Source organism: Vollenhovia emeryi, unplaced genomic scaffold (genome assembly GCF_000949405.1).
Source record: "Vollenhovia emeryi isolate VEMERY1.0 unplaced genomic scaffold, V.emery_V1.0 DF939128.1, whole genome shotgun sequence".
Classification (NCBI taxonomy): Eukaryota; Metazoa; Arthropoda; class Insecta; order Hymenoptera; family Formicidae; genus Vollenhovia; species Vollenhovia emeryi.
In genome coordinates this window covers 1,077,514-1,104,195 of record NW_011967238.1, presented here as the reverse complement: position 1 = coordinate 1,104,195, position 26,682 = coordinate 1,077,514, and the positions used below count along the sequence as shown (strand labels likewise).

The 26,682-nt window shown below is 42.3% G+C and overlaps 1 protein-coding gene across 12 annotated transcripts in view; it reads left to right on the top strand.

Moving 5' to 3' along the window:
- Positions 1-26,682, top strand: part of LOC105568553 (phosphatase and actin regulator 4B) — a 215,443-nt gene that overhangs the window by 31,615 nt on the left and 157,146 nt on the right. For 3 of the 12 annotated variants that reach the window (XM_012024307.1, XM_012024305.1, XM_012024301.1), the window contains exon 1: positions 1,571-4,863. The exons of 5 other annotated variants lie outside the window; for them this stretch is intronic. In XM_012024307.1, coding sequence (XP_011879697.1) covers positions 4,545-4,863 — 319 coding nt within the window. In that variant the 5' untranslated portion in view covers positions 1,571-4,544. Of the gene's footprint in view, positions 1-1,570; positions 4,864-26,682 lie in introns of those variants that run through there. 4 more of the 12 variants (XM_012024304.1, XM_012024302.1, XM_012024306.1 and 1 more) reach the window with 4 other exon arrangements.

The following is a 26,682-nucleotide window of genomic DNA, read 5'->3' as shown; positions in this document are numbered from 1 at the left end:
AAGAACGGACTATGAATACCGGGCATAGACTTATATGTATACTGGACTGCGCCATCCCTACGGACGCGCTGTCCTAAACATTAGAGTGCAGACGTACTCTCTAAATCTGAATCAGTGGATAGTCGCTGATTGGCAGTGACTATTCACTGATTTATCAGCCCTAAGTATGCCACTGATAATCAGCTAAATTCAACTGGTAAATCAGTGAACTGATCGGATGCTGAATGAATCAGCGAAGATATGCTGATTTAATCAGTTAAAAGTTTACTTATTGATTAGTGAATGTACACACAATGTCCCGGCACAAAGCAACGTAGAAGGTTACGTCACCTTCTTCTCCGAGAAAAATTTTACTTGAGAGATGGATCCGAACCAATCAGAAATTCTCGAAAAAGTTTCGGAATGGCCATCGAATAAAATTTTCCTCAGAGAAGAAAGTTTCGGAACGTAACCCTAAACTACAATATAACCTAATGTACATACTATATGGTATAAGAACGGTCGGCTCACATGCCAGTTCTCATACCATACATCGATTTTTTCTTTCAATAACGCAAAAATTTTTACTTAGTAATGTGTGTATACTTATTAATGTACTTACCCCAATAAAAGATTCTCTGGAGATAAACTATAAACTCACGCACGAACTTGCTCAGAGGCCACTAAATAAATGCAGAACGATATAACCACTGACGAATCAGTGAACTTCGCCGTTCTCGCTGATTGCGCAGCGCGTTCGGCCATTTCACTGTTTCATCAGCGATGTAAGACGTTACTAATTCAATCAGTGACTTTTCCACTGATTCAGATTTAGAGAGATATGAAATGCGGCGTTAAGAGGATGCTAAAGTTATCTCGAAGAGAAATTAAAAATATCGGCATGTGAAGCCTAACCACAATTACTTATAAAGCGATATTTTTAATTTCTCTTCGTTTTTTATATAAAGTCGTGAACCCCCCGCTTTGTTTTTACGCGTACTGTAATCGCGTGGAAGAATTTTGTAATTTTATAAAGCCAAATTCAAATTGCTCACGATTAAAAAATTGAAAATTTCAAATACCAATATCTTTCTCATTAGACTTCTGACCCGAGTGTTTCAAGTATAAAAACGTTCTGCTATGCGGTCCGCAACTTATCTTGGTATTATTTTAGGCGTAAAAACTAATGAAAAGATTCAGCAGCGCAAAAACTATATTCGAATGTGACTTTAGCATCCTCTTAAGAGTGGGGAGAAAACGAACAAGCCGGACAGAGACACATAGACTCACTTGAGCCCTCCCTCTCTCTCTATATCGTAGAGATGGCGCAGTCTAGTGTACGAGTCTATGGTCACGGAGAGCAACACGTTAATTGGGTGAGAGTTACGGCGAACGTACCGTAGGCGTTCTCTCCCGTGCTCCGCGTCTCGCGCGCCTCATCCCATTCTCATCTCTCCCTCGGCCCGGCTCGGCCCGGCTCGGCTCGGCTCGGCGCGGCAGCCGGCTGCTGCCGTCTCGTGCTCCGCTGCTGGCGCGGCCGCGCCGCGGACGCGAGAAGGCGCTCCGGTCGCATGGCCGCCCTCAGTACTCGCGAGCCTCGCTCGGTGTGTGTTTCGTGGTGCGCTCGTCGTCGCCGTGACTGTCGTTTCCAGTTGTCCCCGGCCGCCCGTCTCGCACCGTCGGCCGTCCGCGCGACGCTCGCAATTAATTCCGTTCGCGAATCCGTCCCGCCCGACGCGACGGCCGTTCTCGTCGCGATTCTCCGCCGCCGCGAACGATATCCCCCTCTCTCTCTTTCTCTTTCATTCTCGCGCGAGCAAGAGGAAGAGGCGGCGGCGGCGGTGGCGGCGACGGCGGCGGCGGCGGCGGCTGCGGTGGCGGCGTCCGTTGAGTTTGTGTCGCTCGCGCGGCACGTATCCGTGTGTCAGTGTGCGTGAACGGTGCGTTGTGTACAGCAGCGTCGTCGGCGCCGTCGACGACGAGGAAGATCGCTGGGATTCTACCGTGCCATCCCTCGGTCGCCATCTCTCTCTCTCTCTCTCTCTTTCTCTCCGCCTCTCGCCTTTCCCATCGTCCGCGTGACTCTGGCGGCGAATCTCCACGTTCGTGCTACGGAGTTTGGAGTACTACGCGCCGCTCCCGTGTGTTTACGATCGTTGCGTCCTCTCTATCGCCGTCTCGCTCTCCTCTCACCTGCGCTCCTCGTCCGCCTGGCGCGGACAGGTGTCTCGTGGAAGCCGAACGGAGGAAAGAGAGCCGACGCCTCTCCGCTCTCTCTGTGATATTCACGTCCGGGGCCCCCGCGCGCGCCGCCCCTCGACGGCCCTTCCCGAAATCCTGCCGAGAAAAACGAGCCCTCCACTGCCCGGAGTCCGTCGTCATCGTCCACCGACGACCGCCAGAATAACGTACGTATTGCACGGTAACGCGATCTCGCGCGCGGTTCCGCGTCCCCTCGTCGGCGTGTCCATTCTTCCGCTCGCGCGCGTACGCGCCCGCGTGTGTTTGTGTGTGCGTGTGTGTGTGCGAGAGCACGAGGCGAGGAAAATTGTTTACGCCTACGACGGTTACAACACGCCCTCGTATCGCGGACGACGTTTGTCCTTGGAGGTTAGTCAGTCGGTCGCGCGAGCGTTGGTGAATGGACGCTTCTTCGCGCGACGCTCCGAGCTACGCTTCGCCGTTTCGGCTCCGCGGGAAACGGTCTCGTGACAAAAAGAAGCCGTGAATTGTGCCGAGTGCCCGACGCACGAGGGTTCAGTGTGTGTGTGTGTGGTCTGCCCGCGGAATTTTCCGATCGCGCTCGCGCCAGAATCGCTGGCGGAGCGGAGCCGATAATCTGTCGAACGTCACGGAGCCGCCGGTGAACGGGGATTCTTTTCGTGTCGAATCGAGGCGACTCGCTCGCTCGCGGTTCGAGCGATCTTCCGAATTGGGGCGTCGGGGCGTGGTTAATTAATTTAACGTGACAAACTTGGGATACGCAAGCTCGCGCTTTATTTTGATCGCAGTTCGGTTGAGGGCGACACGACGGGCGCGCGTATTCATGCATTTAACAATAGCTGCGTGGCGAAAAGACGAATCGATTTCTATTTTTACACATGCGCCGAATAAAGTTGTTATCGCGTTTCATCGCGCTTTCATTAGAGCGCCCGGTCTGCCGGCCCTTGAAAATGATTTCATCCCTCGCAGATCTGTCCGTAAATCGCGCCGAGGTAATTAAATATCGATGACCGGCGTTTCATATCGCGCGGAAAGCAGCCGCTTCTCGATATCCTCCGCCAAGTGCGGAACAACGCGATCCAATCTACCGCCGGATGAATCGAGCCTCGGGGAAATTCTTTTCATTTCCGCCGTGCCGCGCGCGCGGAAAATTTTCCTCGGCCTTGATCCGCATCTCATAAAATTCTCGGGCGAGATAAGGACTCGGTCGATTTGGATAGAAGGGAGATAGGGCGGAGGGGAAGAAAGGCAGGTTGCGAATCAATTAAAGAACGATCCCGATTTGCTGCTTTACTCATCTTTCTATTCACTCCGATCGCCTCCAAGTAACGTATAAGTTGTCACAAATCGAGCTCTCGCACACGCCGGTTAACAATTGCCGTTTAACGTTCGGTTATTATCGGGAATTAGTACAAAGTCGTTATCAGCGTGTCACTTATTTTAACAAAGTCGCAATTTCACGCTTTGCGCAAACATCGCGTTAAATCACTTTTACTGATATATTTAAAAAAAAAAAGAAAGACCCAACTCGTCGCTCGTTGTATAATCGTCGGTTGCCCGCGAGCGTACACAATGCGTGCCATTCATGACGGTCGGGCAGTGGCTGTTAACTTTTCCTCATTCGTTGATGCGCAGGGACGCGACTCTCCTCCAGTCGTCAACGTCGCTCTTCTCCGCGCGAGTTATTTTCCATGGTACGTGCCAATCGCGAGGAATTCCGTTGTAAATAGCCAGCGACTCAAACGAGACTTTCGTACGTTCGTCTTACCCTGGACCCCGTCAAGGTGCCTCCGTGCCATAATCTCGATAGAGTAACGAAGTCGCTGTCCGCGCCAAGAAGAAATTTCTGTCTGGAGCGCGCAAGATAATTGGCTCGACGTCTGTAATCGAGCGAGCGATAACGAGAGCGTTATTCGTTCGATATATATACACATATAATAATAAACGACGCAAGCTTACGAGGGGAGAGAGCCGAAAGAGATCTCTCTGCGCGACGAGATGAGATGCGCGCTCGCCCGGGAGTGATGAATAATTGGCGACAGTTGGTCGACAAGGACGACCGCGCGTGATCCCGAGGATCATTATCGCTGCCGCGGGGATCACGCTCGGGCACGTGGCAGCCGCGGGGACACCTCACCGTCGAAGCCGTGGAGCCGCGAACGAGAAGTGGCGAACGACGACGACGCGAGCCGCTGCCGCCGATCCCTCGAGCAGGTGCACACCGGGATGCGCGCCACGTTGACAGGGACCAGCCGGTAGCTCCGTTGCCGGCATTCGTAGCGATCCTCCGCCCGTGGCGCCGAAAGAGACGGGGTCGTTGCAAGGATCGGGCCCCGAGCGCGATGTCCATACGCGTGAGCGGCGTCTACCTGGTGCCCACCAGCCCGGGCGCCACCGACAACGGCGGCAATGACAAGAGCGGCGGTCTGGACGGCGGTCTGCATCATCAGCAGCAGCACCATCACCACCATCACCATCACTCGACGACGAAGACGGTGACGATCGTGACGGCGCCGCAGCGCAGCAACAGCCTGGATTATCTCAACTTCGAGGAGAAGCGACAGATCATCGCGTCGTCCTTGTCTCTCAGCGACTTCCTGGCGCATGGACCGGCGGCGGCCGCGGCTGCCGCCAAAGAGGTGGCGGCGAACACGGTGATCGGTGAGTTTAGAGAACGTAGCGACCGACTTATGCCCCTTTCCACCAGCGTCGTTTAACTTTCCTCTTGGTTTCATTCATCCTTTGTCTCTTTCGAATTGTCTCCTTGAACGGCGCTGGTGAAAACCGGGGTCGAGGGCGTCTCGCGGCGAAGCCGCGCGCGAGCATATTAATGATGCAAAAGGGGACCGAGTTATACGTGATAATTGACGTAATAATCAGTTTTGTAGCTAGGTGTTTGCTTTTGATTCTTCGTAAAAACATTAGTGCTCTTGGACAAGTATTAACTAGGATATCATTTGTAGCAATGAGATTTAACGACGATTTCCGTGTGTGGAACGAGTTATCGCAAGACAGCGCGATGTTAAGAGATATTAGGGCAATTATGTTGGAGAACGCTTCTGTCATTGGTTGCTTCGTATGCGTGTTACATGGATTGAACGAGGCATTCTTCTCGGCCGATCCGGTTTCGTGCTATTCCACCGCGAACACACATCCGTGAACGTTCTCATTTATCTACGACGGTGTCAGGTCTGCCACGGTTCGTTTCTGTCCCGCAAACAACGATATTGGAAATAATTATCGCACATCAATGCGGTAGCATTTCACCGTATATCGGATTTATATTTTAACAAACGCGCACTTGGGCATATTTAAATATTACCGCGTCGCAAATGAGTTACGTTACAACAGCGGATTGTTTTCAAATAATTATTCCGCTGCTTTTGTCGCGCGATTGAAGAAGATGCTGGAGTGACTCTGCACTTTTTGCACCTTTTGCTCCTGGAACTGTCGATTCATGAAAACATTTGTGTATTATACAAACTATGTGGCTTTTGTGTGCAGACCGACAGTGCTCCACTAACCGGACTAAATCAGAGAACAGCGTGGTATCATTGAAATGAAGTTTAAAAATCTAATCTGTAATCTAGGTTCATAATCTATGGGTAACCTGTGACTTCTTCGGGTGAATAGATTTTTGTTAAGCCACATAATTTGTATATTACACAAATATTTTCATGAATCGACAGTTCTAGATACGAAAAGTGCAAAGGGTGTAGAATCACTTTAGCATTCCCTGCATTTCCGAAGGGTTTAACTTTTCCTCGGTGTATTACGCATCGCAATTTACGAGATGTGCCGAGTTTCATCAATGGCAGCATAAACACGAGGCTCGCAAAAAGCACGCGGAGCGTGTTCGCTCTTTTCAATGAACTTCAAAGCGAACTTGAACGCTTCGCTCGATCGATTCTTACACGCGAGCTTGCCTTCGTCGCTTCGATCCGCAGCACCACTCGCATCCAAGTAAACTAATGAGGGTCTCTCCTGTACGCGCAAATTCCGATAGGCAGGCGAGAGAGAGAGAGAGAGAGTCGTCGCCGTTCGTGGCGCCGGTAGGGTTAACAGGTGATGACGAGGCGCCACCGCGTTTCGATTACCCGGACGATAATTGCCGGCGATTCGTTTCCACCGTCGACGGGGTTGCGTGATTTACGAGTGACGCGGGACGGGGCTGAGACTCGGCGGACGTCGACGCGTCGTCTTCTGGTCGGCGCGATATGTCGGGACGGCGGTGAATTGAGGCAATCGACACGGTGAAGGGTAACGTGTCGCGAGACAGGCGAAAGGCGCGTAAGGCGGGGGCGGCGGTCCAGCAAGGACGACGAAGGGAAAGAGGCAGCGAACGCTGCGCGCAAGGTGGAAATAGCCGTCTCACTTGGATTCGGAGTCAAGGAACTCCGGTAGCGGAGTGCCATGCGAGAGACGCGCCTTGTAAACAAACCTCGCGTGCGTGGCGTGCGTGGCCTGCGTGCGTGCGGTGCATCGGCCACCTACACGGTGTCCCGGGCGGAATGGTCAATATCGCCAGGGACGATAGTGCCGGTCTTGAACAATGAGACAGCTCCCTCCTTTAAACATTCTGTATACCCGGGAATTTTCCTCTACATCTCTGCGCGCCCCTCCCTACCTGGATTCTCGTCTATCGCGAGGTATCTCGCGAGGTCGTCGGTCGTTGTGGGTAAAAAGGGACAAAGGGAGGCGTTACAGCATGGCGCCGGTAGTCTGCTTTTCCTTTCTCTTCTCTTCCTCGTGTGAGTGTACGCGAGTGCGCCGCCCTTATTACCTAGAAGTAGCGTTTTAGCTGTTTTAACTCTTTGGAAACAACGTAGGAAATCGCGGAGAGAAACGGAGAGAATAAAACAGATGGAAATGTATAATTTTATACAGAATTAATACTCGACATACATAAAATACTACCGTATATAGAAAATTATGTACGGACGTAGAGAATTTCCTATACACACACTGATTCCACTATCTTATTACTAGTTTGCACGACGTAATTCGTCCCGTTTTTATGCTTTCAACAGTGATAAATCTTTGTCTCAAGTCTCCCAATATCTCAATCCGTGATACGAAATCATTATGTACGGATATTATGGTAGCCGATAAGAAATCGCGTGTGATCTTTTCCGGTCGGAACTGCCAGATCAAATATTATCATACGGTTTAGAAGTCAATATTTGCCTCGTCCATTAGGTGAGATAATTAATCGATAACAGGGATAAAGTTTCGCGATACTTTGGGTATCGATTCGTCTCTCGGTGACGTTACGTTTGTCAATCCGTCGTAAAGCGGAGTATATATAATTACATTTCGAGAAGCGGGAGATATAATTGTATCTAGTTGCATTTCTCTCTAGACAGAGAAAACGATTTCTTTGGACTTAATAAATTTTCTTGTCTTTGTCTGAAATAAAATATTTGTTTGAAGTAGAAGGTATATTCTCTGTGATCTAAATGATATTGTTTTATTCAAGCAACATTATCGTTTGATGGAAAATATGTGAAAAAAATGTACGTACATACATCTTTTTTCCTCTACATTATAATTTTCCTTTCATTAGAGGAAGAAAGATAAACACTGAATTAGTACACTATGTTCAGCTATAAAGAATAGACCATTAGATGATTAGACTGCGTCTGCTGATGCGGTCGCTTATATGTCTGGCCGCTGTGATTTTACTTAGCAGTTCAGCGGCCATCTAGTAGTAGCACCGAACTTGATATGCGTCTGGCCAAATAATATAATTATTGAAAGGTATTACTTGAAATACCTTTGAAAATAATAGTATCTTTTCCATGAAATAATAGAGATTGTTTGAAAATGAAACAAGTAAATTTTTATTCAAACGGCTAATGTTTTGTACAAGCATATGTTGTTTCAATGAAACAAATCTCGATTAAATAAATAGGAATACTAAATCCAAAGAAACCTTTTTCTCTGTGTACAGCTTGATGTAAAGAGTACAATGATAAACAGTTGAGAGTAATAAGATTATCAAACAATCATTTTAGTTTAAAGGAACGATTTAATTTATGGAAATGAACGGAAATTTCATTATTAACCCGCAGTTTTTTTCCTTGACTGAATTTTAATCGCGGTCTTTCCGGTACGACAGACACGCGTCTAGGCCCTTTCACCTTTTTTGCCTCTCTACTGAGAATTTCCTCGAGGCGCATCGCTGCGTGCCTCGCGACCGAGTATCACGGGACGACCGCGCCTATACTGCATTGTAGCTGAATCACGTGCTCGTGCCACGGTGTGATGATCAATCATTCCCGTACTGTAACTACGCATAAAAGAATCAACGTTGATTTTTGGCCTCGGTTCTTTTATCCGAACGTGCCGTAAAGTAAATTCCATGCAAATATTACGCGTATAGAGAGAAAAGGCGTGAACGTATAATTGACAGTTGCTGAATCCTTTTCTTTTAACAACTGACTAGATTTTTCTCTCCGGGCGATAATTAGAATCGAGAAAAAGACAGGAAACGAGTTAAATTGCGGACGAAATTAACCGGCATCCTCGATTCGCCGTATCATGAAATTATTTAATTAGCACGCCACGGGACAATAAATGCGTCAGATGCATTACGCAACGCGTATAATCGTCCGTGCTCGGGCGAACGGGAGAAAAAGGCGCGAGATAGCATTGCTGATGCTGTAATGGGTGCAGAATGCAGACGTAATGTGGCAACGTTGCGCGGAAATCATTCATTGAGTAGAGAGCCGCTCTTGGCCGGTCGACGACTGCCTGATCGGCTCGGATAAGAACAGCGGAACTTTGGTGGCGAAGGGCTCTCCAACGATAACAAGAGGGCCCGAGTTCGGTAATCCGATGTCTGCGATGTGTCTTAGGGGTCTCGGAGGAAACCCTAAATCCTTGTTCAAACACGCAGGAGCACTTTCTCGGGAAATTTACGGTAAAATTGTTTACTAAAGCGTATTGTCACAATTTTATCTACAATTTTATTAAATACTTGGAGTACTGCAATAAAATGAGTAATTAACAGGTATTTAATAAGTTGTGCAATTGAAAAATTAAACACTCGGACTGTTCGATCTGACAAGTTACAAAAGAGGAGCCACTTGTACTTTAGTATTCTCACGTTTTCTTTACACCGTTACCCACTTGATCTTATCGCTTGTTGCGTAATTCGATATTTCTCTTTATATCTGTCCGTTAGTATAGAATTTATCATTCCTCAATTGGATGTTCAAATAACGTTCTTTACGCAACTCTCGTGCATTCTCTACGGGATCACTTGGTAATACTCGCAAACGTAAGACTCGTGTCGACTTAACTGTCGACTGCGAAACTTAAATAGTGCAAACTTGGCCCGTAAAAATACGAGTCTTCTTACCACAGACTTCTGTATACCACTAGACTGCTACCTTCGAGCTGAAAAGTGAGGCAAGAGTTCCGCCACGTCTTGTTAGGTAAATAAAGTAGTACGCGTGCATCGGTCTGTCAGTTATAGAAGTCTGCGCCTCTTACGCATTTGGTGTGCAATTTTCTTCGAGCAAAGGTAAAGACGCGAGAGGAATCTGCCCGATAAATCCATGAACTATGTCCGACAAGTGAAACGCTTAGTTAATTATTCTACAGAAATGAGAGCTATCTTTCTTTAGCCACACCGATCTATTCATGGAACGTTATTCATTTTATTGAATTTTTACTATCCCCCTCGCGAATAAGGAACTTTTATCCAATTAATCGACTTTTTTTTTAATTGAAATTGAAAAGCGCCGTCCGCATTAATGACTTGCATCTTCGCTAAAGGTAGATTGAAGAGAGTTGACAGGATCGCGAGCGTCGTGAAACTGATGATAAAAATCTCTCGGCGAAAGTATACGTTTTTTAAATTGCGCTTTTATATTCGTCGTTCAATTTTGCCCCGTTCGTTGTTTACGCAAAAATGGCCTTTTCTAATCTGTCAGACACTATCTTTTGGTAATACTCTCATCGAGATAAAAATTCTGCCAGCGCTGGATTGAAGCGTTTAAAAGCAAATAAAATTATTCTCGTTCTCGCAGAGAGATGGGGTAAATATTACCGTCGGTTCAAGGTTGCTTAACCTTAGATGCAGTTTCTCCGTTAATTAATTATTCAGCCGCGCACATTTTTTCTTCTTCAAGTTGCACGAAAGGCGCTTCTTTGCGTAACGCCGGCGCTCGTGTAGTTGCTGCATTGGCAAGAAGAAATTGTGACTCATAGAAGATTCATCGTCTAATTTTGCAGAGATGGTATACACAGGCAAACAAGCCCTTTTCCATGGCGAAAGCTCGTTGTTGGGTAAAATTAATCTCCAAGTTGCTTGCGGCCTCTTTTAATTTGTCAGTAGCACAGGCATTTAAATGTTTGCCTAGATTGACGATATTTGATTTAATTGTCGTATACAAGTAATCAATAATTAGCTTAACAACTATACTCAAGATTAATGTGGTTTTATATTACTTTATTAAACAATAATGGAAATCGCCGAAATAATTTTTGGAGTCGTCTCGTATTTTATTATGCTTGGGTCTGTATTTTTTAATGTCGGTCTCGGTATTGCATGCCAAGAAAGTCGCTGCGGGCGTCTAACTGTACGGCACAAATAACATCTTATCCAGAAAAGCGTATGAAGTAAGCTAAGGGAAAAGTTTGCGGTCGAGATTGAAAGTCGTCTGGCGGTGGACACGTTGGGAAAAGTAACTGCGAAGTGTGTCGTGTGATATATGTTTCATGATACATGTGCCGGTAGACGCCCAGTTCAATTTATGTACTGAAACAAGAATGAAAAATCTTGCTTACGAATTCACGATATTAGATTGTTGGAAATGTTCTGTTGACAAATTAATCGAAAAAAGAAAATACCGCGGCTGTGTGTAACAAGGATGATTAAATCATTAATAAGAACAATTTCGAATTAGTCACTTGTTCGTATAAAGAAAATACTAAACAAGTTCGACAATTAATTACACGAGACAAATTTCGGTTTCTGTCTGTCTTTGAGTGAAACTTGCTACGAATTTTCGGCGCAACGGCTCATCTCTCGCTCTGTATCCTAATTTCATTCGAGGTCAAACTTGTTACATCTCGCGACTTAACAAGCAGTCACCGTCATATGATTCGCTCATCGAAGGAAGACCCGTTCAAGCCGCGCCGCGAGTCAGTAGCCACGTCTCTCTCACGGAATGTCAAGGCTGCTGCTGTTGGTCGGAGGGAACGTAAATTTCTACGTAGAACGACAAACACGTTGCTCCTGCGAAATGTAGTGGGTATCAATGGTGGATATATTCCGTCAGCTTCTCTGGGCTGATGAGCTCATTTTTCGCGTCGCGTACGCGAAGAAGAGCGAAAGCGACACGACTTGACGGCGACACTCGTCTTTCGATTTATCATCTTTCACCTTTCTTCACGAGCTGTTCTCCCGTCCCTCTTTTCTCGTCTCCCCCCCCCCCTCTCTCTCTCTTTCTCTCTCTCTCTCTCTCGGCGTTTAACTTGCCGTGTAATTAGCTCCTCTTTGCTCTCGTGTTAGAGAGGCGCGCGGTTCCCACGTGCCATCGTCGGCGAGTATGCATGACATTACGAAAGCCTGTCATCTCACCTTTTCGCGATGCGCTAACGCAGTATGCGATAAATGAGCTATTGCGTTCGCGTTACGAAATTTACGACGACTCGGGTGGTTCACGACATCAAACCCGGAGAATTATAGCGATATAAATCGCGAACGACGATAGCTTACGATTAGATTTCTAGCTTTATGTCCTAATAAAAAAGCAACGTAATTTTCTTTATTTGTCCCTTATATCATCTCACCGTACAGCTTAAAAATATATTTATTTGCAGACATTCTCGATAGAAACTTTATGGATATTATATATTTTTTTCAAGTATTTTTTTATACTTCTCTCGTTGCGCTTTTAATTTTTGAAATTTACGCTTTTACATATTTTGCGTAATTTTATGGTACAAGTTTATACGACGTAGTATGATTAGCTATGCATTGTGGTAGAACTTTTTTTCTTTAATGTAAATTGAGCGTAATTACATCGCTAAGTACTTGAGGATGTTTGGCAAACGGTGAACAACTTTGGGGGCTACGTTAGATATCGTTCGGTGCCGCTCATCTGTTCGCAATATAAGCATTCTTCCACCACCCTTTACATCGAATCACCTGGATCGGAGGGCTCGATATATATTCATAGCCATTTCTATAGCGCAGGCAGGTGTTTTTTCCTCCCCAACCGCACCTTCTGCACATTTCTTTGAGAATATTCTCTTTTCGGCGACAGATAAAGTTCTCTCAATAATACTCGCTTTTCATTTCGATGCAAATGTACAAGTATATAAACAAAAAGTTGAGAGGCAACTTATTTTTGTGTACTTTATGGTCTAGTTGTTGCTATTGTTAGAAGCAGAAAATACAAGTGATTAACATAATTAGCAATTCGATTTAATTAAAAGCTTCTACCAAAGAATGCTCTTCTAACAGCTTTCATTTATTTATGAAAACTACAAAAATGAGCGCATATTTTATAAATTCTTTCATTAATTTTAACCATGCTGCTAACCTCGATGTAGACGGAACGCTTTTACCGAAAAATAATTTCCTGGCAATATGCACGCTTATGACGTTTTTCGTATTAAATATCCAATCGTTTAAGCGTCGTACAATCTCGTAGACTGACAGCGATTAGATTTATGTAGCCATTTACGTGGATCGTTTTCGACGCGAAACGGATCGGTAAAGTCGAAAGGTTTTCCCATAATAACAATGGCCACAATTCGGGACGTGTGAGCGTGTGATCAAAGCGAATACGTAATACGAAGTGAAATCGAAGTGCGTAGAGCGTCGCGGGGTCAACGTAGCAAACTTTATTCGGCGCCATCGCACAGTTCTCTGTAGTCGAGTCAAGATGAGTTCTTACTCCCTTTGTGGAGTCTTTGTGGAGAAACGACGGCGTGCGTGCATGCGGACGTGTGTTGCTTTTACGATGGCGTCTCGACGCGGGTCAGGTGAGCGTTAAGCCATTTGCAGGAGCGACAGGGTTAATTTTAACGCGCCCGCGACTTTCGAAGTGGTCTTTCAAGCGCCGCAAGAAATTCGGATATTAAGTTTCTTTCATCAAACAGTGGTTTAACATTCACATCTTGCTTCTAGCAAATTATTTTTCATTCGTAGCAAATTAGGTAAAAAGCTAGGTTGAATTATTTTATTTAATACTGAAATTATTAATAAAAATAATAAATATTTGAGAGAGAGAGGGAGGGGGGAAATTTGCGAAAATTTAAATTTACCTTGGTATGACTAATGCAATTATAAAGGAAGACAGTGGTTTATCTCTTATTTTAAATTGAAATACTTTTACAGCACTTATCTCAACTTATGTAAATTTCGAAAATTTTGACTTTTTGACATTTATACGAATATGAAAATTAATGACTTGTCCGGTTAATTAGAAGCTCGATTTATTTACAGCGTGAGATTAAATTAACGTTATTATATTTCCCCGGTACGATTCATTGGCTACTGTTGATTCATCGGTTACGTCAGACACAAACTCGTCAGCAGTGTATTTCTCGATAACTCATCGGGCAAGTAATATGACATGTATTCGAGTAAGAGAGAAAAAAGAAATATATGAGTTCAGGTATTATTTTTAAAATGATCGCATTTTACTTGTAAACAATTTGAAGGCTACAGAACTGCAGAATTAGTTTAAAAACAATACACGTTTGATAGTATATTGTCTTTGGCATTGTGGAAAGATAGCATCATTCATATTTATTGTTGAGCAATCTAATCTAATCACGAATTATCTTTATATATATAATTATTATAGACGTAAATCCAGTATAAATATGACAGCATGTAAACCAAATGCAACATAAGTTACATAAAGCGCTTTCGCATTTGCACAAGTTGAGAGGATCGTCGCAAAATGATTTAGATTTAAGATTAAATTGTATCGTCTGCAGTTTCCACTCGGTAAATTACAACGAATCGGTCGTCTTTGAAATTACTTCGACGTAATGATAGTAGATACGTTGTCGTTAGTCTGTTACTACGATGTCGCCAGAGCATAGTTTTTCGCATGGAAAGGAATCAGCATTCACGGCATTTGCTCGAAGAAACCGTCGTGATTAACGGAGAATCATGTAACGAGGAATTGCGCGTGAAACGAAATGACAGATACAAAATCTGCTGGCAGGACAGGTTCTTTCGCAGGCAAGGGACACAAGTTGCAAACACGTTATTGCGTTGTTTGCTGCGGTTCAGGTAAACGCGAATCCGCGTGACAGCACTGCATTCAATACCTTGTTTTTCACAAGCTGACGACGAATTGACAGTTTGATATAAATTGATATAAATTTCTGTTTAATCGCTACGCGAAACTGTGAAACATGTACAGTGAAAATAACAAACTGGGAATTGGTAAATTTGCAATTCAGTAAGATGTTGTTAAGTAAGCTCTAAACATTACACACAGTAAAACTATATCAATTTTAACATACAATTATGTTATAACATGCAAATTACCAAGTATTACGTGTAATATACGAGAAAGTTTTTTTATGCAAAAACATTTTACATCTGAAATTTGCCAGTAGTTTTTCTGTTAATTTTTCGTGGTCAACTAGGAAGATGATTAAACAAATTGAATAAACGTGATCCCTGCAACCTGAAAATAAATGGTCGGCTGCTTTTCTTCTCCTCTCTTCCAATTATTCTTCGTTCTCTTCTTTACCCTCTTTCTATCTCGCGCTTTAATTGCAATCATTTAACATGGGTTAGAGTAGAACTCCTCGCGCAGCTTTGGCGAAACAAATTGCCGTTTTCCTGGTTACTGTAAATTTCGAGGTCTGTTTGTCGCCATTTTGACGAGCATATACGAGTGTGTCTCTTAATAATCTGCAGTAAAATTTACCCCCGTTCTGATGTTTAAATTATAATTTATCTTATGAGAAAAATGCGAGAGAGAAAATATTAAATGACTTCGGGAAATATGTCCAGACTTTTCTTCCAAACGCGCTGCGCATTTCTAAGTTTCCCAAGGGACGTGACGGCTTTCCTAACAAAGTAGCCCTTCAGATTGAATTATCATCTCTGTGAAACGTGTAGCGTACGTTATACGTTTTGTAATGGAAGCTGTGCGTATTTACTGATTCGTTCCAAACTTTGATGATATTTTTCAATTTGCGTCGCGAATTCTTCATGCGTATTGAAGTGAAGAGGCCACGTGCGTTCCGCATTTCTGGGATATTAGATATCCTATCGAATCGCCACTCGATATCCTGCCGTCGTACCAGATATGCCAGTTACGTAATTTTATTTTCAAATCTGCATTACTCGCAGTTCTACAAGAACGTTATATCTATTTTTTCAATAAATATTTCGCACAAAGATATCGATTGCCAGTGTGTTAGAGGTTGGTAAATTGAAATATTCCGCGAGGAAGGCCCTGCTTTAAGAATTGCATCATTCTGAAGAATGCACGCGCTGCCTACGCGATAATTGTACTAATAAAACTCGCCTAATTAAGAGCTTACGGGTTCAACGCGCTCCGAAGCTGCCTTATCTGCGCCAAACGTTAAAATTTTAGAGCTGCTTGAAACTTGAGTGGCATGAATCGTTAAATATTCAAATACAAGTGAAACGTTTTTAAAACGCGAGAGATTTTATTTATATTAGCAGTAATTTACACTTTACAGTAGTGGAAACGAAATGCACAGACTTATTCAGGCTTCGATTGCCAATAAACGATCGAACGAGTTTCTGCTCCATTTTGCAAGGGCGCAATTGCCCGAGAAATATATTCGCGACGCTTTCGCAAGATCGGCGACTCGAACGGAATAAGAGAAAGCATTTAATAACACGCTACATGAATTAATGTTATTATTGTTGCAATTCTCAATTGCCATTGTAACAGTTTTCTTCCGTAGCTTTCATTTCATGCTGGCCGGGTACAAACATGGTGATTCAAGCAGTAAAGTATGAATGCGTGATCATATTATTTAATTAAAATTAAAAATAAATTGTTGTTAATAACGCTTGATGCTTGGTTAAATTGAGAGCAAAATAAGTCTATATATTGCATGCTATTTTTTAATATTAAAAATTAATTTTATATGTAAACAATTATTCACTTCCGTTATAAATACATTACTAATAATGTTTTTATCGAAACTATTGACGTGTATGTCAATATGTTTTTAACATTTAATGAAATTGGATATCGAGGGGAGGCAGGCAAAGAGACTTTTCGCAAAAATTCGCAACGTTTCTAATTTATGACTTTACGATATGTTACAATCGTGAAAATCATTCGCAAAAAGTAGTCCGGAAGGCAAGTGGAAAGTCTTTGCGACAAAGTAGCCCGGAGAACGATGCCGTAAACAGCCAGTAGTAGACGCCGATAAAAGTTTCATGACTGAAGATAGACAGCAGTCGAATAGACGAACGTGGATGCCGGACACGAACGTCGTTCTTTCTCTTCCGGAATTTCAAGGCGCTCATAAATAATGCTGGCGAATCTCAGAGCCGAAAGTGAGAAAGTGCAATTCTCAGGGATAAACATTTACACGCACGTCACGGCGTCGTCAGAACGGCGTTGCAGGTGTGTAATTGCATCCTGTGTATATCCGCTCTATCTTTCCCTGTCTCTGTCTCCCTCGATTCTGCTCTGGCATCTCGTTTGCGGGCGAAACAGGACATGCCGTGTTAATTACTCATTACGACATAGAGGCGAGCCTAGAATATTTCCGGGCAGCGACACCATCGGAATTAACCCTAAAGGGGCCGTGTTCCGATTTGTAACATGACAAACTGCGATTATTATCCAGTCGAAATACATATATCTTCATTCAGGGAGATTTAATTAATACAACGTAAACTATAATTTGTACCACATCCTGAGAGTTAATTGCCTTTAAGTAACAATTCTATTTTTCTCTAGTAGTGAATTAAAACCGTCAGCTTTAATGCGTTGTGTGCAACGCGAACGAATTGCGTTTCAAGCCGGATCCAGTCTAAACAAGCTAACACGAATGAACAATTTGCTTTTAATGAATACTTTGGGAATACTGACATTGGAGCAAATTGTTTCGCGTTCGTTTATACTCGTTTGCTTGCTCTGGATTTAGCTTGACACCACCTATGTAATATTTTTCGTACATTAGCTTAACACATGAGAAATACGTAATTTTGTGTGAATGCGCTATTTGCAAAATCAGCTGTTGCACCATTTCTTCATGTCGATCTCGTTCGTACGCTCTAGAGTGAAAAGTAATTACGCGTTTTCAAACCATGTTTCTCAGACTCTTACGAAGGCGACAAATCGATCTTTTGCCGAAGCTATTGCCTCGCGCATTTCCCCTCCAGTCGACGGTTGCGTCGCGGCGGTCTCCTACTTTTTTTTCCGTGATACGTGGAAAGCGTTTATTGTAATCCCCGGCTAGCCTGCGAGGGGAGAACGAGCGTTGTCCATTAGCACGATGTGAAAAGCGACGGCGTGTCACGATAGCTCGAACTTTCGCGTCGTATCGAGTTGTTGTACTCGTCTCTATCCTCGCAAAAAGATAACGATGTTAATATTGTTGCAGAGATTTTTCTTATGCCTGTTACACACGAAGCATCTGTACAGTGGGTAAAAGTGTTTGCGTTGAACTTAAAGAATTTAGATTTATTTGCTGTCGAGTTTCTCGATATTTTGCCAAGAGCGCCGCGCTTGCGATTCAATTCGTCTAACCATAAATCAGTCACGTGCTGTGTCCCATCGCGAGGTTCTCCATCGAGATATCTTGTTTAAGTTCAAGAAATACTCGACGATGGATGGTATTTCCCTGGTGTTATACGCAATATAATGCAACGCACGATACGTTATGGAATCGTTTCGTATCCGTGAACGCGGATACTGACAATTCAAGGATGATTCATAGTGTGCCAATTGCCGGTTGAAGAAATAATAACTGCGGATAGATATCTTTCACATACATTGCCTCCAACTACAACAGAACTTGTTGAATAATTTTAGTAGTAAATCGCTGATGCATTCATGTAAAAGGTATTTCTTGAATGAAAAGATACTAATTCTTATTCGAGCAATATTTTTTAGTCAACAACTCTGATTCGATAAGTTTAAAAAATTTCTTCTTTTTAAAATAAGATTATTTAACGGGAGGAAAATAATTGTCATTCAGATGCATGTCTAGTAGTGCGAATATTGTATATTTATTAAATGTATTCCAGGTAGGAAATTCGTGACGCTGTTATCTTCAGATTCGCGATAATCATCGATTTTGTTAAGACAACACGCATCATTGACATTGTTCGCTTAATGTGTTAGAAAACTCGAAAGATTCGGCGAGGCGCGACGTCCGTAAAAGTAACGGATCTATGCGTTATTCGCTCAACCGTGACGCCGTTACCTCTAGGCATTACCGTTCCCATTTTTCGCCTCGATTACGATCACAAGGGAAAAGGAATCAATCTAGACGCGATCGCACCGTCCCCGTCATGTCGCCGTGTCGATCGTACTTTTTATGACGTCAGAGAGGCCGGTTTGAACTGTCATTAATTCGCAATATCACGTCGGGACAAACGGTTTTGCTACCGCAACCTATATTCCACATCACACACTTGTTACACGTGCGACAAGTGACAAACAAGCTCAAAGAAACCTCTCAATTTCGTAAATTCAGTTTTTAATTTTACTTCTATTTAATTGCTTAATTTACGTCAAGGGCTTGACACAAAGAGCTGAATTTTATCATAACGGACAAAGTAGAACGTTTAAATAATTTTATCTGTTTATTTGACTGTAAATAATTCTCAGTTCTTTGAACTAAACGTATTGTTCGTTTTATACAGCAGTAGATCATCTCGACATGAAATGAATATTTGAGTGTATATTGTTTCTAAAAGTCTCAACTTGGTGCACATTATATTTATTTATCGTTGAGTCGGTTGTACATCGACGCAATTGCAAAGTCATAAATTATTTTATCAAGTATTTTTAAAATAAACGTACCGACACGCCGCGCCGCATCATTCGTTCCTTCGGCGGAGTATTCATTCGCCAGACATAAAAGGTACCGAGTTGCATCGAGGAATGCATTTTTCATCTCGCGTCTCTTTTTCCGCGGTAAGTAAGATCGGTGTTTCCAGGATAATCGGTCGGTTGTGTACAGCCCCCATGAACCGAGTGGAATAGCGGATGGAGAAACCGCGAAGAAACGTGATAGAAAATAGGTTGCTGATAGATTACAAGATTATTACGAATTTAGGTGTCTTGTTTTTTTCTTAATTTTGTCATATGTGATCGTTCACACATGACACGGTTTCAGGATGACAAAAATGTAACGCGCGAGAACGGGACTCGGCAGTGATCGGAAATAGAAATAACAAAATAGAAGCGATTTAAATTTGCAAAAGCATTTATTAAATGTACGTATACTGGGCACAATATTCGCACAAAAAGATTAATGATTTACAGTTTTATTCATATGCAACTGTTTTCTGAAAAAATAAGTTATTTTATACCCGTATATTTTTACACGTTGCATGCAATGATTGGTCGTAGACGGAAGACGCTTGGTGGTGCATTCCATGTTGCGCTCGAACTTTACGCGGATGACTTAGAGCGCCGGTTGTTACTGTTCCTCATCTATTTACCTCCGCTACTCGGCCATCTTCCTCGATAATAGCTATCCGCGCCTGCATTGCTTCTCTCCGTGGTCGCCTATTGTCGAGAACTTAATGACTACACGCGGTCGATTCTTCCGTTATCTTCTTCAGGACTCCGGATAATTGGAACGAGCAGCGCCGCGTTTCTTTAGTCGGAATTGAAAGATTTCTTCCGATTCCCTTGGAGTGACCTGACGTAGATGGAAACCGAGTACGTTTTTGTGTTGCTGCAATGTCGTTATTCTTTCTCGCCTTGATCGTATCCAGCGTTTAAGGATTACCGTAACAGCGACCCACTTTTGAGATTGTGTCCGAGACGCGGAGTCCTCACATGCTCAAAACTAGAAACCTTATGTTTTAATAACGAGTTTTAGAGAGAGAGAGAGAACTCTCTATATTTCAATGGTTTCTGTGTCAAATTTTAAGAGCTATCTTCTACTATTTTTAGAGATTAAATAATTCAGTGTGAACTTTGGATTCGAATGAAATTTCTTTCGAAATTAGTTGCCGGTCTTATTTGCATTCGTCCTCGTATCAAAGTCGGTGATTCGGGTGAACTGTCGAACAGTGCATCTCGCACCAATTTATATTTACTCATTGTTGGTTGCCTCTTCGGCAACAAGACGTCTCTCGATGAGTCGAGACCGGCCTGGTTCCTATTATAGTGCCCCCGGCTGACAGGATAAACACTCGTGATACCAACGACCCTGTCACAATATGGCGCGGTCAAGGTTTGCCCAGGCATCCCAAGGCTTCTTGGTGCATTTCGAACAATTTGTCTCGTGATACTATAGCGACGTAACGTAATTGCGATCACGATCTTTATTACTAAATGTTATTCAGCGAGCAATAGATTGTAATATTAATTTTGACTATATTCTTTCCTTTATAAATGTTTTTTTTATATTTGTGCTTTTTGTTCATTAAATAGTACAGTGCAATTCTCTAGGAGTTTTACTCATACCGGAAGAAATTGTATTCTCACCTCCGTTGATCGTCACGATGGCACGATTCATTTCTATGAAATGACAGATGCCAAAAAAAGATTTTATAGGATTAGATGCAGTAAACAACTCGAGCATTCCTTCGTGTACCTTTCCATATATGTGTCGTCCCGAAGTATCGATTCGTAAATAGCCACTATTCTGCAAATTGCTATGATTGCCCGGTTACTGCGAACTTTGTCTCTTAACTAATCTCAAAGTCTAATACACAAAACGATGCACAAACGTGTTAAATGAAATTTAACATAATGAATTCTTTGACCGATGCCAACATTTGTTACAGAAAAATTTATCTTTTTTAATTTTTAATATTAAACATTTTAATGACATTTTTTTTCTAAGAAGCCAAAGGATTGATTAATGCTAAATCTTGTTGTCAATAGCTATATGTGTAATTTTATTAAGTTCTAACAAATACGTGTTGTATTTTAACGATCTTCACGGGAGAAACTGGTTTTTCTGCGTTATAAAAACTAGTTTACGCATTACCTGTGCGGATGATGTACGCGCCGGATCATCTTGCGATTGCACTGTGGAATGCGGAATATATATTCCACTCTAACTTACGTAAGCCGAGAAGAGTAGCCGATTTCGTCTTACTACATTTATGTTGATCGTCATATCTGTGGATGGCGACATAATATTAATAGACAGCTAAGAATGTCTTAATAACCTCCGCTAATTTTGGGAAGGTATGCGATGGTATGCTCGAGTTGTTTACTCTCTGTATCTTTTTTGGCATCCGTCATTTCATAGAAGTGGATCGGCGTGCCATCAGCGATGATTATCAACGAGGCGGGAATATAATTTCTTCGATTTCCGGTGTGAGTAAAATTCCTAGAAAATTGCACCGTACTATTTCATAAACAAAAAGCAACTAGCACAAATAATATCTTTAAAATTACATTCGTCTCTACAATTTAAAACTGATAAACGGAAACTAAATTACTTAAAAAATAATAGGCAATCTCGACAAACTTTTATATATTAAATAATGTAAATACAGTTGCGCGAAGTAAATAGAATTGCGGAATATATTTGCAATTCTCTTTCATTGAATATGCAGGAGATTCGTTGGTTACAGCTTTTGAAAAGCGCATCTCACGCATCTTCAATGGGTGCAGATCAAAGCTTTTCCCTCGATCATTCAATCTACCTTTGGATTCAGCTTCTCTTCATTCAGTGTGTTCGCAAATCGACCAGAACGGAATACCGAGCGATTTCACCCATTTCTAAATTAAATGGCTTTGCAGGAAAATATGTGCATTGTTGAAACTTAAATATTATCTATTTTTTGTTGCTACCTCGTTCAATCCTTTTCTTTTTACACTGAATTTGAAAACATACATTTTCAACTTAACTGCGACGACGTACGTTTATTCACATTTTGAAATAAATTTGTTCAATTCATTGGATTCAATCAATCGAGCCAAAAATAAGCCGCGTAAGTATTAAAGTATGAAAAGTTAAAAGACATCTCGTTCGCTTGATAAATTGGTACAGTGTCACAAACGAGATTAAAATAATGTCGGTACAGAAATTTGTTTCATTTATTCATGAAATATGTCTGCAATGTGATTGCATATCAGGCATGACGACTATCAGGCGGACGTGAGCGATGATCTCAGCGTTCGCTTCTCTAGTTGAATACTTGGTCGGCCGTCCGCGGATCGGCGAAGTGTGTCGAGTCACTTTTGGCGGACTTCCACGAGGAAAATAGTTCGCGGGTGCCTTCGTAGCACTGCCAGCAGCCTCCGATGGCAATTGGGTCGTAATTTCGGGAGATAAACGGGAGAACGCGACTGTGATTAAAAACGCGCATCTCGCGCTTGTACCGCGATTCGCGGCCGATCGCGGAAAAACCCGCGTTTCTGAATCAGACGATTAAGAATCTTTGGAACGGCGTCAATATGTAACTTGAGAAATTTCTCGTGGTGTGGTCGTCGCTCACATTTTAGACAAAGTTCGTAGATAGACAAGAGCTAAGCGGCAAGATAACTTTTCAGCGGCTTCTTTCTGGATTGATTGATTGAATCGAACGAATTGACTTTAATGTGCATATACGTGTGTCGTCGCAGTTAAGTTGAGAATGTATATTTTCAAATAAAACATATTTAAGATTGAACGAGGTAACAAAAAAAAAAGTAATCAACAGTACACGTATTTTCCTACAAACAAAGGCACGAAGCAAAGCTAGTTTAATTGGTGCCCATGTTATCTTTGTATAAATTCGTAATTACGCTACGAACATAAAGCGTGATAAAATTAAGTGTGATAATTTGATAAGATTATCAAAGTACCAGGAATTGATTTGATGAGTAAGCAACTATCTGAAGCTGAGTCACGTGGCGCCTTGAAAACGCCATGTGAGCGCCTACGTTCAATTTTGGCACGGGTATATTCAACGGTTAACATGCGAGCGGAATACCGTTGCCAGATATAGCTTTTTCTTTTCGTGAAATATATATTGTTTCTGTACTGGTAAACTTATAGTTTTGTTCGTTCGCATAAAGTTATGTGAAAAGATCGTAACGCGTGCCAGACGTTGTTAGCTGCAAAAGCGCCGGGCAGCGCGCCGATAAAACGTTCCTGCGCATTCCTCAGCAGAGTTCGCCTACTTTTCAGAACTATTTGTCAGACACGGCGAAAATTTCATGCTTCGAATTGGTGAAGAGGATTTCTTGGAATTGGGCCATCTCTATAACGAATTCCGTATACGGCGGTTAAATGCGAGCCACGCGCTTCGCAACGGAATAATTCTCTGCTATGTAACAAGAAATATTCCCGTGCCTTTCTTGACGATATTAATAATGCGTCAGTGCCTGGCCATTTTTTAATTTCTCTTCGCCCCTTATTGTTAGTAGAAAAATATAATATAATGTAATATAATTTAGTATAATAAACAATTTGAGTAGCTTCTTGTCGCCAGTGGTAATCAACAAATTTTAATATCGTGCTATTAATTAATATTGCTGTGCTATACACATATCTTCGCAAAGCGATTAGTGCGTCAACATGACGTGGAAGTAAGCTCGGAAAATACGAAAGCGCTAAAAAAGGAGAGAAAGGAAGAAAAGGAGAAACGTCCGCTCATTTGTTATTTCGTCATGCGATTCATTGTATTCTGTATGGGTATACATCTTCGTCTCGGGACCGCGGATGCATGTTCCATGCGCATCCTGAAAACGCGATATTTTCATTCTCGCGGTACGTGCCTGCGTCGTGATATCGTCCCACCCTTTTGTTGTATACTACTTGCGGATGAGGTACCTGTTCGTCTACCATGTCGATCGCTTTGAGGAACATAACGGTCTTTTGTGGAAAGAGAGAGAGGGAGAAAAGGGAGGAAGAGAGACGGCAAAGGATGATAGGAAACGGAAGAGCATACTCTCTTTGAGCCTTAATGTTCTTGGCTGTTTTAAGCGGTGCATATATCTTGCACTTAATGTCAGATAATAAACGATGGAAAATTGCTAACTGCGTAAACGTTCTACTTGATCGCGTGGATTAATGTTACTTTAATAATCCGTGTTTATAGAACGAATAAAATATCACAGAGATAAATTTTTAAAGGGCGCACTGTTTCTCGAGGCTGTTCGGAAAGAATGTCGAGTATTCGGGAAAAAGTCAACTAAAGTTGAGACCGTTCGGAGCACGTGCAGAAACAACGCAGTCGCGACGAGGAATTTTTCGGAACCGATCGAAGCGATCCGTTCAGAAACTAATATTTTTAGCACGCCATTTATTATCGTCGATCGTTTCCTCTACCGTGCAAATAAAATGCAGCCGCCCACGTTTAAATTCGTCGCGGACAAGGCTGCCGTCCGTCCGCTTTATTTATAACGCTCAGCAATTTCGCATCTGCGGAGTCGTATAGGAATGCCTGGACCCTGTCGCTTGCCGTCTGTGTAGACCATTTTTCTCCAGTTTGTTGTTAAACATATCAAAACGCGAAACTTTTTGCCGACTTCCGCTTATCTTCTTGCGGAAAAAAGTAAAATTTCTCTATCGGTGCAGCTGTCCGCCTGTGGGATATTTAATATTTTTTGACTGCTCCGTATATGACTAAGACTGATATTGCAAGCTGCATTTCTGTACAACTTATATCACATTTCATCTATATGCTTCCAAAATTCATTATCAAAATTCCATGCGATTATCAATTTACTTCTACATTCAATTTAAATCAATATTTAAATTGATATTACAGTTAAGCCTTTGAATTAGAAACGGCTCTCTCATATTACTCGATATTCTTAGAGATATTCAATTTCTCTTTCAAAGACGCAGTTCGATACTCGACAATTGTTTTATTTAAACTTGATAAATAGTCGGCACATCAGTTTCTCAATTGTCGCGGCTTCACGATTTACAGCTTGACTGTCTCTCTTCACGTGCACCGTGCACGCCTTCCGATGAAATGTTCTTAATGAGGTCTTGGGAGAGAGTGAAGTGAATCGATTGGGGGATTTAGCAGACTAAAACAAACGCAATGGATTACGGGATGAAAGAAGTCTGACTTTGTTGATTTAGCTAGAATCTCCGCGAACACTTCATTGCTGTCCCTCGAGATCGCAGGTTTATTGCTTAACGAAGAGTAATAATTGATGACCAGTTGATACAGTTAATTCCTTATAATCGAGAAATATGTCTTCTCGCTGCGATACATTCAATTATTGCGATGCAGCTATATAAAATTATTAGACTCGACGCGAGTGCAGGCGAGCATTAACCCACATTTGTAATGTACAAAATGGAAACTGCAAAACGAGATCAGATGTGGTAATGAAAAGCAAACGAGCTTGAAATACTAATGAAACTGAAGAAATAAGGTGGAAAGAGATTCGAGAAATAGCAGGGAAATCAGGATAGGTGACAAACAACAAAATGCACAAAAGTGCACGGGTATATATTGCATTATCTAGGGTTGCTCCTTTACACAAGCTATGCAAATACAAAGTGGCTATTGTAGCTACAAAGCCGAGAACACTAAAAGTACTTCAATTAAGGCTGCGCGCATAACAATATACAAGGCCGTTTGGAATAAAATCACAAGCGAGCAACTATGCATAATGGAGTATCGGAAAATCGATCCCGGAGTATCCGCCGAACTTGTATTCGCAACTTTATCTGTTGTCACGTATAGAAAATTAACGACTGTATCACATACTATTGGAAAATTAACGACTAGTTTTCACGTGCTGTATATTACAGAAGCTCTAGTTTCAAAATTTAGCAATATTATTTATTGGGCAAAAAAAACTATGTTTCTTTCGATAACTCATTACACGAGTTTATGTACACGTATGTCTGATGATAAAATAATGAATTTTTTAAACAGATCGTAATCTATGTCCAACAAATTACCAGGTATATTCATTATATTAAATTCTTGCGTGAATTTCACGCGCGATTTTTGACGTCTTACTTTTGCATAGCTATAATAAATTTTCCATTCAACATTCCGAAACGTTCTATCCAAGGTTTGTTTCGCGTATATAAAATATGCTAATATGAGAATTGTTGCGCGCGTAAACACGGATGACAAGATGATCCTACGACTGTTTGGACAAGAAATTATTGTCAGACATTTAAATAATTATCGATCGATTTCGAGGAAGAAAATCGCTTGACATAATTTTTTTCCATTTCGCAACATTTATTATCGTATCGTTTACGCAATGAATAATTTAGTTGGTGAAATTGCGATCAATCGGTGGAAACATTGGAAGAAGCGCTTCGGCATCTTACAGTCGAGAGAAAAGATTTCCAATGACAATCGTTGACTTCTCTGGTTGG